Source organism: Apostichopus japonicus, chromosome 20 (assembly GCF_037975245.1).
Source record: "Apostichopus japonicus isolate 1M-3 chromosome 20, ASM3797524v1, whole genome shotgun sequence".
Lineage (NCBI taxonomy): Eukaryota > Metazoa > Echinodermata > Holothuroidea > Aspidochirotida > Stichopodidae > Apostichopus > Apostichopus japonicus.
Genome location: NC_092580.1, coordinates 33,684,604 through 33,702,938, shown reverse-complemented (window position 1 = coordinate 33,702,938; position 18,335 = coordinate 33,684,604). Strand labels below are relative to the sequence as shown.

The 18,335-nt window shown below is 38.0% G+C and overlaps 2 protein-coding genes across 4 annotated transcripts in view; one reads left to right on the top strand and one right to left on the bottom strand.

Moving 5' to 3' along the window:
* Nucleotides 1-6,946, bottom strand: part of LOC139961501 (TWiK family of potassium channels protein 18-like) — a 42,038-nt gene extending 35,092 nt beyond the window's left edge. The window contains exon 1 of the mRNA XM_071960703.1: nt 4,949-6,946. Coding sequence (XP_071816804.1) covers nt 4,949-5,321 — 373 coding nt within the window. The 5' untranslated portion in view covers nt 5,322-6,946. The remainder of the gene's footprint in view (nt 1-4,948) is intronic.
* A 3,631-nt stretch (nt 6,947-10,577) lies between these two features.
* Nucleotides 10,578-17,897, top strand: LOC139961500 (uncharacterized). Of its 3 annotated transcripts, none has more exons than XM_071960702.1 (4): nt 10,578-10,783; nt 13,022-13,604; nt 15,028-15,198; nt 16,875-17,897. In XM_071960702.1, the coding sequence occupies exons 2-4, from the start codon at nt 13,028-13,030 to the stop codon at nt 17,219-17,221; spliced, it is 1,095 nt and encodes a 364-aa protein (XP_071816803.1). In that variant the 5' UTR covers nt 10,578-10,783; nt 13,022-13,027; the 3' UTR covers nt 17,222-17,897. The 3 variants fall into 3 exon arrangements, 2 of the variants coding, with proteins under 2 accessions (XP_071816803.1, XP_071816802.1); XM_071960701.1 differs by having other exon boundaries at nt 10,580-10,783; nt 16,743-17,897; XR_011790902.1 differs by having other exon boundaries at nt 10,583-10,783; nt 13,022-13,163; nt 16,743-17,897.
* The last annotated feature ends 438 nt before the right edge of the window (nt 17,898-18,335 follow it).

The window sequence follows — 18,335 nt, the reverse complement described above, 5'->3', positions numbered from 1 at the left end:
ATCACCAATACCTGTGTTTGGTCCCTGTAACTCAAGGCATTCATCGTCACAATCAGATGTTTTATCATCTTTATAATTTCTTAAAGGCATTGAAGACTCGCCCCAAACCCCGTGCGGCCATCTGAAAGAGTTTACTTTCTGTTGCTTGCAAGTGACGTTTCGTTCGTGTCGCTACAAAATGCAGACAGTAATGAAACGTGATACCTTGCTGGACCTGAGATGTCCATCGCTGTATCGTTTATACACTGTGCTGTGGGTATTGACCGCAGCTGTATGTACTGACTGTACACTATAGTGTCTAATTACCGACGGTAGCAAGCTGTGTGTGTATTTTCTGGGATCGATGGTGGTGTCTAACACTTCTGTTACACCTCATTCGAAACTAGGTCAGATTACCGGCATTAGACGTTTCTTTTTGCGCGAGTCTTCACGCTCGTTAATGCTTGGTCATAATGTCATAAAGAACATCTCCCACGAAGCTCAGTTGTATTTAAATTCTGGGGATATTTATAACATACTTACTGAGCGGAAGTTATGAAATCGAGGCACTAAGAATGCTCCTAGGGCCGTTTCCTCGGTTAACATTCTGGATCAGGTTTAAAAATATAAAGTAAAACTAGAATCTGCATTTCCACTCCAAACACGCGTTTGTAAACCAAATTGCTACCTATTAGGGTAACGTATATATACGCAAGACGGATGGGGCGGACCAGTGAACCTATAAACACGTCAAAGCTACAAGCCACTTTAAACTTTCATGTCATGTGTCTCACTGGTTTTCGAAGCTGCATTAGTGCCATTCGAAGAATACGCCGAATGTGTTGCTATGAATCAATAATTCATGCATTCACACTTCTTTCGGTCTTTTCTCTATGTACGTACAGCCAGCCAGTCAAGTTCTTGACGGTGACTGCATGGAAACTTGCTGAGTGTGCGACACGAGATGATGGCGCTATTCATTTTTCCTGAAAGTCTCCTATACAGCTTCAAACAACAGGTGCTAAGAAGGTCTGCCCATATGTAACGCCATGTTAACATTTATTCAATAATTAGAGATATCCAAAATTGCATTCAAAATATCAAGAATTCCAATAAGAGATATCTTAAATAGCTATCACAGTATCAAGAATTCGAATTAGTGATATCCAAAACTTAATAAGAGATATCAAGAATTCGAATTGTAGCGCTAACAAGAAGAGCGCCATCTAAATCGCAAAAAACATGCCAGGAAAACGAGGCATATTCAATTTCGGTGGCTACTGGTATAGTGCTAGATTGGTCTAGTCTACTAATACTACACTTAAGGCTAGGCCTTATGGTAATACTAATAGTACTTCGATTCCATTCTACTTACGTACCAACCTACTGCGACTGGCAGACTGGCACTGTAGCGGGACTTACATTCAATGCTTCCATAAATCAAAATCCCATTTCTCTAGATGGACCTGACAATTTCTTTAGATTTTGTAAGATTTCAGTTATTTGAAACTCAAAAGGGCCACAAAGGCACATGAAACGTGTTTAAAAGGGCATATTTTGCAAATTCCAGCAGCAGTGGCTTCGGAACGTGAAATGAATGCGTATTATATGACAATGTGAGCTACACATTCTAAACATCCCGGATCGGCCAAGCATATGAATAAATGGTTTTCCTGCAATCCATGCAGTAACATTATTATTTTCTTGATTTTCTTTCATATGCGTCAAATTTCTAGAATTCAAGCTCATAAAATGTCTTTTGATTTCCGCAAGGTTTCCGTAATTTCACCAATATCAAGAAGTTCTTTGAAATATATTTCTTCACTCATCGATTTTCCTTACAATCAGAAAAATTCATTGACAGTGGAAGTACTGCTAAGACTACATATTCACGTTCCTGCAGTAAAGAGGAAGTCACGTGTACCGGAAACTGACATTTCGGTATCTCGAATTCGAATTCTTGATATCTCTAATTTAATTTTGGATATCTCTAATTCAATTTTGAATATATCGTATTCGAATTCTTGATATCTCAAATTCGAATTATTGATATCTCTAATTAAATTTTGAAGATCTCGAATTCTTGATATCTCTAATTCAATTTTGGATATCTCTAATTATATTCCCGATAGATCTAATTCAATTTTGGATATCTCTAAATAGAATTTTTGATATCTCGAATTCACTTTCTGATATCTCAAATATGTTCAAATTATTGATATCTGAAAATGAATGAGAGATATCTGGAAATGAATTAATCTATCTAAAAATGAATTAGAGATATCCAAAATTCAGTGAATTAGAGAAATCTGTAACTGTTGAATAAATGTTAAAATGGCGTTCCATACGCCCATAATTGGCGTTATACAATCGCAAAAAGTACTTTATTGTGTCGTAGCACCAAGACTAACGTGAACAGCTTTCAAAAAACACTAAAAAAAGGAGGGGGGGGGGCCCAAACCGTCCATTTGAGAATGGCTTGGTGGCCATTTTAGTTTCAATTGTTGTTCCTAACTCGGTCGCATATTACGCTAAAAAGTGTAGGCCTAAACAAGGAGGAAAATTTAACAAGGTTATCTTGATCCTCATCAATTTGGCTTGGATACGGTTGGATAAAATGTAAAACAATTCGCCATCAGGTCCCTACGCCGCCTCCGCCCACCCTTGCCAGGTGCGTATCCAGGGGAGGGGCGTTGGGGGCGCGCGCCCCCCCCCCCCGGGTAAGGAAAAGAGGAGAGAAAAAAAAGAGAAGAAAAAAGGGAAAAGGAGGGGAAACAAGAAAAGGAGGAGAGGAAGGAAGGGAAAAGAAAAAGAAGAAAGAGAGAAAAAGGAGAAAAGGAGGGAGTAGAAGATAGCCAAGACCTCGGGAAGAGAAAGATCCCTATTATATACACAGGGTAGCCAGTGACAGATCAAGGATTACGGAGGGGGTGTGCGCCTCACCCTACCCCTTACCCCGACAACTCCATTTTTGACGTTTCCGTTTTTCCTCTCTCACTAATGTACTTGAACTCGACCGAGTCATCGGGGAACATAACGCATTTCGGGAAGGGGGCGACCGCCCCCCCCCCCCGAGCAAATTTTCTTTATGACATCGCTAGTAATTTCAAAATAGACAATGCTTAGATGCAACTTACAAGGCCTGGGAAGTGTCATTTCCAGTGATCTGGGAGGCATTTTCGGCCAAAATTTTCTTCTACGCTTCGCGCCAACTCATGGTGGCGCTTCGCTTAGATAGTTTGCCTACAGGCTTCGCCCTCCCTTGGCAAATACTCGCTACACGCCTGTTCGAATTTGTAAAGCAAAGAGCAGATATAACATCATATCAATGAGCATTGAAATGCATGTTCCAAGATGAACAACCTCAAAAACTGTCAATGTGTGTAGTCAAAGGCGTAGTAGCCAGATTGGATTTGGGGGCTGTAATGACTTGCCCGAAAAAAACCCAAAATTTTTCGCGCGCAAAGGGCGCATTCAACATGTCGATGCCAATATCACATAGGCAAGATCGGTCATTACATTGTATGGCATCGTGTACCGCACGGTCCGTGAAAGTTGCACAGTATACCGCCGGATGCTAATGTAAACAACCAAATGTCTTATGTAGATGGAGAAAAAGCATACAGATCCATTTATGTCAAAACTCTCTTTTACAGTAGTAATGTCGGCCAAGCTTAGAACTTTATTTCAATTACCAAGGAGATCATTTTAAGCTATTCATTGCTATTTATTTTTCTTTCAGTAGGTGCCCGAAAAAAATGGGAAAACAATTGGGGGGGGGGGGGCTGCAGCCCCCGCCTCCTACGGGACCTACGCCTATGAGTGAAGTGTTCGGTTTCGATATACCTGATATCGGAAATATCTGCTATTTTTCTGTTCCTTCAATGAAGTTTTGTAAAAGCCAATATAAGAGGTTTTAATATTTCTACACCAATAAATTAACTGTATCGGAATTTTCGAAAATTTCCTCACCAACATTCTTCATCATACTTTCCTGTACTCGTTCAATTTTGACCTGTCTGTTAGGGGTTCAAGGAGGTTTTTCTATATTGGTTGTCTATAGATTGAATTTTGTGCAACATTATGGGTATGTTTTCAAGTGATTTTATTCACGAGAAAAGTGAATTTTCAAATTCTCAACAAGTAATGGGCTTAAAACCTTGAAAAGTGGGGCTTTCGGATATTGTGGGCCGTTACGTAGAATAACCTACAAAAGCAATGATCCATAGGACATGCAATAAGGTCGAACATGATGTGTGACTGGTGACAATCTTCAAAAAGGTTATGAATGGAAAAAACTTTTGGGAAATACTTGGTTCTCAGGCAAAAGTGTACATCTGGTTGGTCATTTTCAAGCCCGAGAAGTGCCATTTCCGGTGATCTGGGGGGTATCAAAACCAGAAATTTTCTCGTACGCTCCGCGCCAACCGATGGTGGCGCTCCGCTTAGATAGTAATTCGCGCCCCTCGGGTTAGAAAATCCTGGATACGCGCCTGATCACAGACTTCACTTTTTAACTTACAGCTGTGAATCTAGGATATCTCGAAAGAGGAAGCCCAGCAGACAAGTTTGTATTGATAAAGAGTCCAGCAGACAAGTTTGTATTGGAATAAATACAAACAAATATTACCGAAGAAGCTGTTTATAAAAAAATATCGGTAACAAAATAAGGAATGCCAAAAGCACGAGGCGTGCTCAAATTTCCCACTATGTAACTTAACTGCTTTAAGCTAAGTTTGTTTGCAACTTACATTAAAGGGTTGAAATATATTCAGAACAGAGTCCCCTCCCCCCCCCCCGACACCCCTTTGTTCGCCTCTGACTAGAACTACACTACAGTAGACTAGTAGGCCTACCAAATCTATAGCTTACTTTAAAACTAATAATCTGCGATGAGGCGAGTTAAATATCGCATTCTATATATACAACTTTTCAGAAGCAATATGTAACTTATTAGCTTTTTACTTACCTATTGTAGTAATAGCGGTCAAACAGAAGTGGATTCCTGTGAAAAGGTTCCAGGGTAGTGTTTTACGTTCTGTGATTGTTAACAGTTCCTGGACCAAGACACGAGATTGATTTACATAGTCCATCAACAATTCCATATCATTTTCCTCCGATCTATCTTTCCGTCTAATAGATTTCAAAGTTCTTTCCAATGCTTCCATATTTTCCGTAATATCGTTTAGTATTCTTATCTCTGGAGTAGAATTTTCTTCGACAAAACGTTTCTCGATCTTTACAAATAGAAATGCTCCAAGGAGTAAATATGAAACCAATAAAACTCCTGAAGTTAAACAATTGAAGAGTCTTTGTTTGATCGGGGTCGTTTTGTCTATCATGATTGAATATTTTGTCAATTAAATCAATTAATCTTGTTTCTCAATTAAACGTTGTCCATTGTCTCGGACTATCAGAAGATCACTGATCGGATACCGGACGTCTGCTGTGCATTCCGTATACTATAGTATTAGTGAAAGTACGAGGTACACGTATATAATATAACTATAACTTAGTTAAACACACACACAAACACACATTTTCAATTGCAATATCCGAGAGCTACAAAATATGCCAACACCGAGCTCTGCCGGTTAAGTATAAAAATGATTGCTTAGTATATAACCCTCAAATTGTGCATATATGTCTTCTAGCTGGATCTAGTTTCATTCGAGGTCATTTAAGTCAAGGTCACTTGAATTTGGTAAAAATTCTGTGGGTTGTATACCGTATAATATTATAAGTCCTGAAATATATCACAATGACTGAATGAGCACTGTGCATAATTAACGATGGTACAACCTACTGGGATGATTGTAAGTTTTCCGAATTATTAAAGAATGTTATCCCTGTTCCTGGCACCGCCGAAAATATCACTAAGACTGAATTAGCACTGTGCATAATTAACGGTTGTACAAACTACTGGGTGATTGCCAGTTATCCGAATTATTCAAGAATGTTATCCCTGTTCCTGGCACCGTCGAAAACCTTTGAAGCAATAAAAGGTCGATTTCTTTTTTTCTGAGATAGTCACACCGCAATCCTCAATTTTCTTGATGTTTATACTTTATGTTAACGTAACCAGAAATAAGTTATTTAGACGCTATATCTGGCAGCGACGTTCTACGTATACTTGTTTTCTTCATGAGTAACGAGATTGTTGATCTGTTGTGTGCTGTCGCTTATACAAGATGAGGGTACTCTTATACATATAATAAATCATTTCACTTTGTGAACTCAGGCGACATTTCGTTTCATATCCAATCAACTCCTAGCAAACGGAGTTCCACCAAAAATGATCGTATAGACGAAAGTTTTGATAAAGGTTACAAAATGCAATAACAACGTGTGACCGATGTCGAAGGAGAAGCGAACACGGCATCATAGTCCATGCCAAGGTAGAAATTACGGCTCGTGGAGAACAACTCCCTCCAAACAGAGAACTGTTATCATGGAACATAACAAATCCCTGCTTCAAACAGCTAAGAAGAGTTTAATCAAGATTGTAGAGGATCATGCATCTTGACTTTATTATATTTTGAAGCCTTGAACAAGTCCCGACATCACAAAGCCACTTTTAATTCAGTTTTCATTTTTCTTTCGGGAACGGCTGAAAATGATGACGCTGAGAAGATAAAGTTTCTCAAATTATCTATAAAAAAGATAAAAAATCTGCTTACCATCACCATGGAAACGAAACAAAGTAACACAGAGCTAGAAACATTGTATATTCTAGTGATCCTTTAAAATCACAAAATCGATCAATTGGCAGCAGACCACTACAACTCTTTAAAGCAAAATAACACCGATGTGGAACTAACCTAAAAGGTTTTTATCTCTCTCCACCTCTCTCTCTCTCTCCTCTGCTCGACGAAATTGCATCTCCAGGAGTCTAGTATACAATATATAGAATAAGGTTTGGGGTTTCTCCTATGTACTTTAACCATGCCATGGATAGTCTTACTCTGCCAACAAAGAGATGCATCAATCATGGCATTCTCTAGCAGGAATATTCATTCAATGACGAGGAATGTTAAAGCCGCTTGTTATTTGCATTATGGTGATTCCACGCCTCCTAGTATCCAGTATAACAAATACGATTTCAAAGAAAGGATATTCATTAGTTAAAAACCATTACATGAATTGATCACCCCCCCCCCCCCCGCCACACTCACCCTCTGTTCTACAATTTATATGGCTTCTATTTTAATCAAGCTTTCTAAATTAACAATAACTGTTATCAGCAGTCAATCAACTCTATATGTTTATAAGATCTGAAGCGAAAGACAGCTGTCTATCTGGCTCACAAAATACGAAATAGAATTAAACAGGTGCAAAACTTCACTCATGCGCAATATCAAATATTCAAACGAATTATCAAGATACTATAGTATACAAATAATAAATGGTTATGAGTGCAAGAGTGCAAACATTTCATTCCTTGAAAGACTCGTTGAATGGAACAAATTACATCTTTCAAGGAAAGAAATATTTGCACTATTGCACAAATGGAAACCATTCATTATTTGTTTTATACAACACCTTCAAATTTGGATATAATTGGATGTAAAATGCACTCATGCAACAGATTGTTTTGAACAGACAGGTTTCTCTGCTCTCTTACCATTGAAAAAAGTGCTATCAAAAAAGTATGACACATGGTTCTATTTCATAGAGTGCAATAGAGCGGATTTTGCATGCAATCGACGAGCAATTGACCAATCAAGTGGCCGGAATATAATTAGGTGTTGTATAAAGGATAATATTCAACGTATATATTCTTAAAGAGGTTTTAAAACTCCTCCCCATCCAAGTGATCATGTAAGTATAGTAAAATCCATACCAATGTTTCCTGTAGTGACTGTTATCCGTTATTATTACAGTGGGGCTCACTCTGATACATATAACCAGAATAAAGACCGCAATTTGGATATGGCCCTCGACGATATCCCGGATCATCATGACTATATCGCATATACATGGATATGATACATCCGCATAGAAATCATTGTGATTAGCAGTTATCGGAACAGTCACTGAAATAATTCATTGCAGTACAGCGCCCTCTAAAACATTTCAGCCAATGCTACAATGAGCGATCGTTCTTTCCATCTTTCGGTTAGTGTACCGTAAGTATCTAATATTAAGAGTATTTTGCGGTGGCGGCATGTATGCCATATCGGGCAAACATAGAAGGGTCGCATCATTTACAACTCTTCACCTTCAACCTAGGATACATCATGTATTAACATGTAGGCTACATGGAAAGAAAACAAACTCCGGCAACTTTCTTGTCCTTTGGGGATAATCTTAGATTAATTCAATTAGCTTTCGAACAATGCCAATACATGTATTAGCGATTCGGACTATACCCGGATATTAATTCTTCATTTTTCTGTATCCTGCAGAAATGTACGTGTACACTCGAAGGGTTTGAACTTGTATATGTTAACGAGGAGAGGAAACAGAGAATATTATTCATATTGTGTATATGTCATTCTTCATTTCCGCTTTCTACGTTGCAAGTTATTCGATGTTGACGTTAATAGAGGGTTTGAGGTATTTCAAGGGTTTACACATTGTGTCTGTTAATTCTTCAAGTTAGTTGTAAAAGTTGAGTTTAGCCTATAACCGGACACCGTTTAATCTAACTATCATGTTTAACTGCACGCAAAACTCAGTAACCACATATAATATACAAAACTTCAGTAACACAAGTGCTGGTCCCGAGGCTGGTTCGTACATCCCCCCCCCCCCACTCCTTCTTGAACCAACCGCCAAAAGATAAAGGTATTAGCACAAGATTGCATGTAGGCCTAATCATACACCTAATTTAAACAAATTTAAAACAATAAACGAAAAGGAATACGGAATTTGTTCCTGTTAGGTGGGACAGATTCCATATTGTTTCCCGACGTCATCACTCTTTCATCAGGATTGGATTGTGATACTTACGATTCGTTCTTAATATTAGTTATTTTCTGTATCGATTGAAATATATGAAATGGTCCATGGGTGGAATACATGCATTTACGTAGTGGAAATTAAACCGAGTCCCTTTTTTAACCATCTTTTTTTTTAATTCTTCCCTTTGTCTTTAGACTTGAGTCAGCTTTTTTTTTGGGTAGTGCCGGGTGCAAAGAGAGACCACAACGTATATTAATCCCATTGGTTTCCTGAACAAGCAGACAACGGTTGCTGTAGGGGTCATATATTTACGTGAGCATGGAACTATTCCTAGAACTTAACCGAAAATTCTAGAAATCTCAAGCAATAACAGGTCGTGAGCATTACCAAAACTATTGGTACCAGAATTGTGGATGGTCAACTTCCGTTGTTAAGCAACACGCTCTGTTACGTCATACATTAACTTAAGGAAGAACACCTGTTTAGTGATATGTGACGTGTCAGATTATGAATGGTCAATGACGTGTCACAATCGATTTATGATATCATATATATGCATGACGATGAAGTTTACGCACTTAAGTTTGGGGGATACAGTCACATATTTTAAACAAATGACCAAAGTTTACTCTGACTGCTCTTAGCTAAATAAAATGAAATCGAGCGGTATTCAGCCAACCCACCGATTTTCGTTCCTAAAAGCAATTTAGCATATATATAACATGAGATGAGAAATAGAAAAAAAAGTCAATGTAATTAGTGAATTAAATTTAAACGGACAATTATTACATAAGAAATCCATGAATGTAGCAGGTGAAATTATACTCCATGTTACGGATAATGAACAAAGCTATAGAAGAATAAAAAGAACGAAGAAAGAATCTCATTCTTCCAAGCAGTTACCATTCCTGGCACATAATTCACGTTCCAAAAACTCACCCACAAAATCCCGATTCAACCTAGGCTGCCCAGATTCAGTACCTGTTATATATGCCGTTAGACATCAAGTTTGATTGAGGCTGTTCTAAAAGAACGTCAAAGTTTAGTCAAGTCTGTCAATTCAGTAACACCTGCATGGGGAATCAAATATTACCACTTTAATCATAAGGTCTAGAGAACTATTCTCTCCCTGCATCCCAGCTCAGCCTAGCCCAGTCCGGCATAATGTAGCAAAGTCTACCCTAACACAGCATATAGCCTAGAACAGCCCAGCTACTCCTATAGCCTAGTCCAGCCTAGCCTAAACCCAGCCTAGCCAAGCCCAGCCCATGAAATCCAGTCCATGCCCATATATCCCCAACAAACCATTGGTACAGTGTTCAAAACGATTACATCATCATATAAAGTTGACTCATGAATCATTGTTTTGTTTTTAAGCCTTTAGATACTTTTGTATTAGGCGCTATATTAATGATATTTATTACTATTATTATTATTGTTATCTTCTGCAATCTGACATTCTTGACCAAACTCGAAGTGTTGTCGAGATTTAAAGTTATCGTAAGTGGGTAACTCGACAAAATGCACATTTTTGTCATTTTGTGGAGTTATTGTAAATATCTAACTTGGCAACAACAAAAAACATATTGCTAGTAGTATTCTAACACGGTATCTCGCATGTCCCCTTATGGCTTCCGTACAATGGACAGATTTATTCTTCCTACTTCGTAAACGGTGACTCAAAATGAAATTCCGCCATTGGTTTCACGGGAAGTGACATCACCCATACATAGCAACTATCAGCTGCAGTGGAACAGGGTTAATTTAAGCTGGATCAAGGTTGGCCATTTCATTCAAACAATACTGAAGAGGCCAAAGAACAAGTCTAAATTCATTTGTTTCATTCATCAATATTCTGCCTTATTTATTTCGCTTGGTCTGTTTCTACACTACTGCAGTAAGTACTTATTTCTTCATGTTTGTTATAAATTTTGAATCAATTGTTTCATTTTCTTGTAATGTTACCATTTATTATATACGGTAATTAAAAGAGTATAAAAAATGTGCATAGTTAGAATAGCTTATGTATACTCGGTTAAGAAGACATCAATACAGACAGACACTGGGATTTGCGTATTAATGTAAGAAGGAATTACACTGTAACGTGAACATTACAGTATGTACTCGTGTAAGAAGACAATCAGCCAGACACCGGGATTTACATATTAATGTAAGAAGGAATTACACTATGACGTGTACACTACAGTATATGTACTCTTGTAAAGACAATCAGACAGACACTGGGATTTGCATATTAATGTAAGAAGGAATTACACTATAACGTGTACACTACAGTATATGTACTCGTGTAAGAAGACAATCAGCCAGACACTGGGATTTGCATATTAATGTAAGAGGGAATTACAATGTAAAGTGAACGTGAACGTTACAGTATGTACTCGGTTAAGAACACATAAGACAGACATTGGAATTTGCATATTAATGTAAGAGGGAATTACACTATAACGTGAACATTACAGTATGCACTCGTGTAAGAAGACAATCAGTCAGACACTGGGATTTGCATATTAATGTAAGAGGGAATTACAATGTAACGTGAACGTGAACGTTACAGTATGTACTCGGTTAAGAACACATAAGACAGACATTGGAATTTGCATATTAATGTAAGAGGGAATTACACTATAACGTGAACGATTTTCTTCGTCCTCGTCTGCCTTTGCTTCTTGCTATGAATTTTCGGTATTCCAAACTCATGTTGTGTTAGGACGGCCTAATGTTTTGATAATGTTGTGTTAATGTTGTGTGACTTTATGTTGTATTAGGAACTAATATAACCCAAACCATTGTATAGGAGTTGAAGACACTATAACATGTGCGTTTCATATCTCTCTTGCCGCATTGCACTTGTTTAGCGCTGCATTGATTGACCCGAAAGACCTATATCCTTGATGTTAACATTTCCTGTATTGAAATATTCATCACTAATCGATGTTTAACTTGGTCAGATGTGTTTGACTACTAGTAACAAAATTCATAAATACATTCCATTCCCAGCTTAACTCAGCAGCTGGAATCTGCGATGATGATCGCTATAGGAATTGTATGCAATTAGTGTCAGTAATTTGTAACGTCCTAATTTCATTATACAAATTAGGTTAAATACGTCTGACATTACGGTGACGTGGCATAATATATACTTATGTGCCAAAAAAATGTGCAGACGTAGGCTTACGTCAAATTGTATACATTTAAATGTATATATTAACATTAACAATGAGACTATATAATAAATAATAATAATAAATACCATATATTAAAGTGCTGTTATAGACAAAGGGGTCGACAATATCATCGACGTGACCATGGAGAAATATTCCAGACATTAAAAATATCATAAATGTAAATACTGTGGAACATTTAGACCCGTATCAGTTCTTTCTATCAGTAAACATAAACCAGGGGAGATGTTATAATAACACTCTCTGCATAAACGCAGAGCTTACATGAATATGGTCATACTCAGTTGAACTATCGTTGCTGTAGGGAGTTGTAACAACTTCCTGGTTCCTGTGCCTCCGATTTTGAAGTGGCATTTAATCAAACTATACATGTTCTTCTCATATCAATTGTCTCTAGCGATCTGTAATGTAGCAAACAAAATTTGTTTGTTGCCATGTGCCATTCTGAATTTCAAGCATGTGGTTTTCCTCCGCATACTTATCACAGTAAGATTATAGTTGACCAAACAAAAACGCCCTCTAAGCTTTAAGTAACGGAAGTTGAATAATGAAAGAGTGACCAGTGACTTCGATTCCGATTGTCAACATTTAAAAGCCTAGACACTTTTCGAATTAGTAATAATAGCGTACAAAAAAGTGGATTGTTAAACTTCAAAATGTTGTCAACTTAATTTGAATTTCGCTGGGCGGGTCTTGTATAAAACGCCACATTATTTTTCATCAACTTTTCATCGGCTCAAACATTTGGTGTAAATCTGATTATTACAACATTGTGCGTGACACCTAAACCTATGATTAACAAATCGTAAAATTTAACGGTGTATATTGAATAGCTCAAAAGGTCTATTGTTACATATCGCTACATGCCAAGACCGTATAATGAAGCGATCAAAATATGTTTAACATGTTTCGTTGTGCTCTTATATTTACAGAACAACATGAAATATTTTGCGTACTTTGCACTGTTTCTAATCGTCGTCCAGCTTTGTCTTTGTAACGCAGACTCGAGTTCAGACGAGGATGACAGTTCTGAAGAAAATAACAATGATGGCCAGAGAGGGGCAGGTAGAGGAGGTAAGAATGGAATGAGCAAAAATGGGAGGAGAAAGAACCAAAACAGGAAAGATAATAAAGGCAATAATGGTAATGGAGGGGGAAATGAAAAACCACAGAGTGGTGGGGATAACACAAATCAAAATGGCGATCGAGGTGAAAATGAACAAGATGGTGGCAAAAACACAAATGGTAAAAGTGGTAGTGATGCAAGTCAAAATGACGGTGGTAATACAAATCGAGAAGACAGGCAAAATGGAAATGGACAAAGCGGAAATAGACAAAATGGAAATGGACAAAATGGACAAAATGGAAATGGCGGTAATCAACCAGGAAACGGGAACAACAGAACTCCTAATGTTGACATGTCAGACCGGCGAGAAGAAACTGAAGGAGAGCTTGATAATGATAGAGACGCCGATATGGAAGAGGAAGAACCAGCCAACAACAACAACAAAAATGGTAAATTGACACTTGTAACATTTACAGGTTTAATTTGATCAATTTGCATGGATTTGATACCAACCGTATGGACACCAGCAACGACTTGTGCAGCAAAATTGTCTTCCTGAACGTTTTCAGCCTGAGTGAGGGAGAGAAGGGAGCCGGTGAGAGGGAGATAAACGTAGGACCAAGATCAAACAATTAGTTCTATTATTTCTTCCACAATTCGCGCAATTTGACCTAACTTAACATGACTTAGCAATAGCACACCAGAACGTAACGAAATGAGAGAGAAACCGACGTAACAGAAACTCACAAACTGGACAAACATAGAAACCGTTTGGTTAAATATCTACATGGTTGGGCAAGACTGGTATCATGTAATAATCAGCCCCCTCCCCACCCCTAACACGCTAGGTAGCATATCAAACTCAAATTTTGTTTCTTTGTTTTTGTTTATATGGTTTTATCAAAATCACCGAAGCATGGCGATAAAAACCAAAATAAAAGCACTGTAGTCAATTTATACACTCAGAGGAAGGTGCCCTCGCATTTGGACGATGGTCATGTGATCATGACGGTGTTATGGTGTAAGTGGTGAACTATAATTCCACCCCCTGTGTGAATAAACCATATACTAACTTTTATCTGACCGACGAATTGATCAGTTGTCGAAGAAAAAAAGGTCCATTGGTGTAGCCATTTTCTTTTTCAATGATAGTGCAGTGTGCGACTGTTTGTAGTTGGGTGTGTTTACGCCGCCTGTTGTCTTACATACCCGATAACCCAACATGAACACGGTAATTAGGTTTACACTTTTACAAACACATTTATGTTGTCACCGGGTGCAGAATCAGGAATGATATTGATGCCAGCGAACAAACAAAGGGATATAATATGACTACATTGTAATCCTTACATTGAAGGTCAATAAATCTTCGCTAATGATGGCCCTAACATCATAAAATGATAACTGAAATTGGCAAATTGTAAGAGACGATATCTGTGAGGAAGAGCTCATTACAACAGATCAACAGATCATGAGTGTGACAGCCGTTTTGCCATACATTGTAAAATAATCAAATTGTATCTTCCGATTCATGGCTAGGTCCATGATGACTTAAATGAGGAACCCATCAGTCTGATTGCTAGTTCAGTATAAGAAGGTTTAAATTAATATTTCTGTAATATATTTTGCATCATAAGATATTCATGTGAGTATATTCATGTGAGTTTCAAAATTATTGTCAACTCTATTCAGAGATTGTCCTTGCCATTTAGAAATTAAGTCCGTTAAGAACAAATTTATGGTAATTTGTGTTAGAAACAAATGAAACAGCTCTCTTAACAAATAAGCTATAAATTGTTAGTATTAATTGATGTGATTAAACAATCCAAACCTTTCGACAATATACAATAAACTCAGTCGACTTCTTTACAGATCATCCTTGCGACTTAGAATGCAAGTACATTGAAAACCCACGTAGACGTGTGTGTGGTTCAGACGGAATCACTTACCCCACCCACTGTTGGCTGAAACACGCTCGCTGTACGAACAAGAACCTCCGCTTCGTTAGGCGTGGCGATTGTCCAGAACCAACAACAACAACAGGTTTGTTACAATATTCATCACTTTTATTTGGTGGCGCCTTGTCATGCATAGTTGATAAAAGCTTAGAGCTTTTAGCTCCTAAATGGTGGCGTTCGTGTACCTTTACATTATCAAGGTGGTTTAATTCTTTCTGATATGTGTGCGTATGTTTGTATGGGTGTTTAGGTGTGTGTGTTTGTTTTAATCAATTTGCGTATAAACTTGAAAGTTACTACTATTTGCCAGTCTGGTTGATGCCTGGATTGTCGAAGCGAGCAGTATCAAAGGAAGTTATCAGTAGGGGGGGGGGGCGGATCTCGAGTGGAGACGAAACGATCTCACTTGACATATACTTCCCCGCTACTGATATACATATACGTGACATGAGAACGCTTTGATCACCATGGCAACAGTGGGATTAATAACATGTGTTACAACATCCAATTAAAATACCTTTGTTTCAACAGACTAAAGAAATGTTGACGTTTGAATGCATCTTCACACCATGACCATTGTTTCTTGTAAATTTATATCACCGATGTTTGAATTCTGTTTGTCGTACACAATTTACATGTTTCCACTTGTGCTCTATAGAATAACATCAATTCTTTCACGAGACGATACTGAAATGACCTTAATTCTTTCACATTACGATATAAATATGACATTATTGGTCAGAATGTTTCTCTTGATATTTCATAGTCCGAGAAAAAAGCAAACATTTGAGTGTTACAAATGTTGTTATAGTAATACAGTAATTCCAATTTTCAAGTTATTCAGATTATAATATGCTTCATCTCTGTGGTGCTCATTCAAGGCTAAGTTCGGGATGACTTCTGCTTCTCTGTGCGGCAGGCCTAAATGTTAATGATAACTAATTGTTTTAACGAGTAAATTAATGCCTATTCCAAACCTGGTAATTGAGCCTCATATCAACAACGTCGTTAGCAAATTTGTTATACATTGCAAAGATGTCATTTTATATCATAAAATTGTCATGTCATCCTATTGAATTTTATGTTGCACATCAGGACTGACTTGTAGGTCTATGTCACTGTTAGAATAAGAAGCCCATCCGCTTAAAGTTATGAGCTCAGATGTTAACAGATTCATCTGTCAAACATTAAACGTGATATAAAAATACAATATGCACTGACAAAAATCATCATTTAAAGGTGTCGACCTGGGTAGGATGTCGAAGACTATTCCGCTATCTGAGCAGTTTGATTACAAGAACAGAGATCTGTTCACACCTTGCGAGAGGGGTTCGGGTGAGGATGCTAGTGTCCCAGAGCCAGGCAAATTAGTGGTTTATGGAAATATGGGGAAAAGAGTCCTGTATGATTTTCTCAATAATATACGGTACTTATGTGAAAATGAAGATTTCAATGGTGGCAGGGGGTGACGTAAGAGTCCCGACTGTTGACGCACCTCGATCTGTTTGAGCCATCTGACAAGACCGAGTGAAATTTTCCCATAATTTGTGTCATAATAAAAAAATCACAATATACGTAATAATTCAACATTTGTAAGTAATATCGCGTTTCCCTCTCATTAAACAACAGAGACGACTCCAAAGATTTCCACATTAAGAAGCATGAGTAGCAGAAATCCAACATCAGTTGCTACCACAACTTCGGCGTCTTCATCATCTTCGCCTACTACGTCACGTTTATTCACAACCTTGATTCTTACAGAAAAGGCTACAACGAATCCAACACCTACAGCCTCCAGTACAGATGCGCCAGCTACCACACGAGTTGCGAGCACACAACCTACCACCGTAACGATGCGCGCAGAAACAACGGCTCCAGGACAAGCTACAACTAAAGCAGAGAGTACCTCCGTTGCTGCAGGGACGACGCAGCCATTTGTGGTGGAGTGTCCAGATGTGTGCCCGTTGATTATACAACGTGTGTGCGCCACTGATGGAGTTACTTATCAATCGCCCTGTGTTCTTCAATTGGTAGCCTGTGTTAGAAACGATCCTACCCTTATGGTGGCCAGCATTGGGCCCTGCCCAGTATCCACGATGGCACCATGAAGTACCCATACCATACACACTTTTATCTACCTATGTACACTAACATCCCCACCCACAACCCCAACCTCACCCTTCTTGTAACGACTGTATGCTCAATGAATACAACCATATATAACTAACAGTGGCCTGATATGCGGGTAGATGAATGCTAACGTAACTCAAATTCCACTACTCAATATAAACGGCCTCATGTTATGTGTGTTGAGCTATGTGCGGTTGTTCTCCCACGTTTCCTATATGGTAATACATTACGATTGAAGATTCAAGACTTTGTAAGTAGTGACATTTTAAGCAATTTTGTCAGAAATAATGTAACATATAAATGAACAAACATTCAATTTTCATGGTTTGAAAAATGGTTCAAATTAAATTTGACGATGTTTTTATACTGCCAAAAACGAAAGGTTTTGGACAATTTTCCATGAAACAGGTCAGATCATTTTATTTATTTATTTTGCAAACTTTTTTTTTTTTTAATATCAATATCACTAGCCGGCTGGGAGATAATCTGAATACGCATGCGCACGTACTCATAAATGTTAGACTTTCTGTATAACGTATAAGTTGTACATTGCTAAGTTTTCGTGCATGATATATGAAATGGGTGTATTCATTTTCGTATTTCATGAAAAATGCATGGTTTTATCGAAATGAACAATATATCTTATGAAAGACACTTAACTGGTTTGTTAACATTTCTCGACAAATTACTGATCAACGGGAGATAATATGTAATATGTAATTGACTCAAAATCGCCCCCAAATGTATGTATGTTAGATCCTCCTGGAAGCAGGAACTCGCGAAGAAGCCGCATTGGCTTATCAAAGCCGAAAGCTGACCGAAGTCAGTCTCTTTCATTCATATTTAAAGTCCATGATTATGAATTGTCAACAACTCTGTAACTGGACGAGATACATTAATCTTGGAGTGACTCGAACCGGGGACCTTATGATTGGAAGGCACCGGCGTAAACCACTGAGCTAACACTCCTTTATAGCTAACATACCCTGTGTTTATGGTGCGCTGTTACTAGCTATATGAACTGCACACTGTCCTTTTGCCGTTTCTAACAGACGGCAAATTGTCGTGGATCTTGTGTTGCCTGTTTTCAGC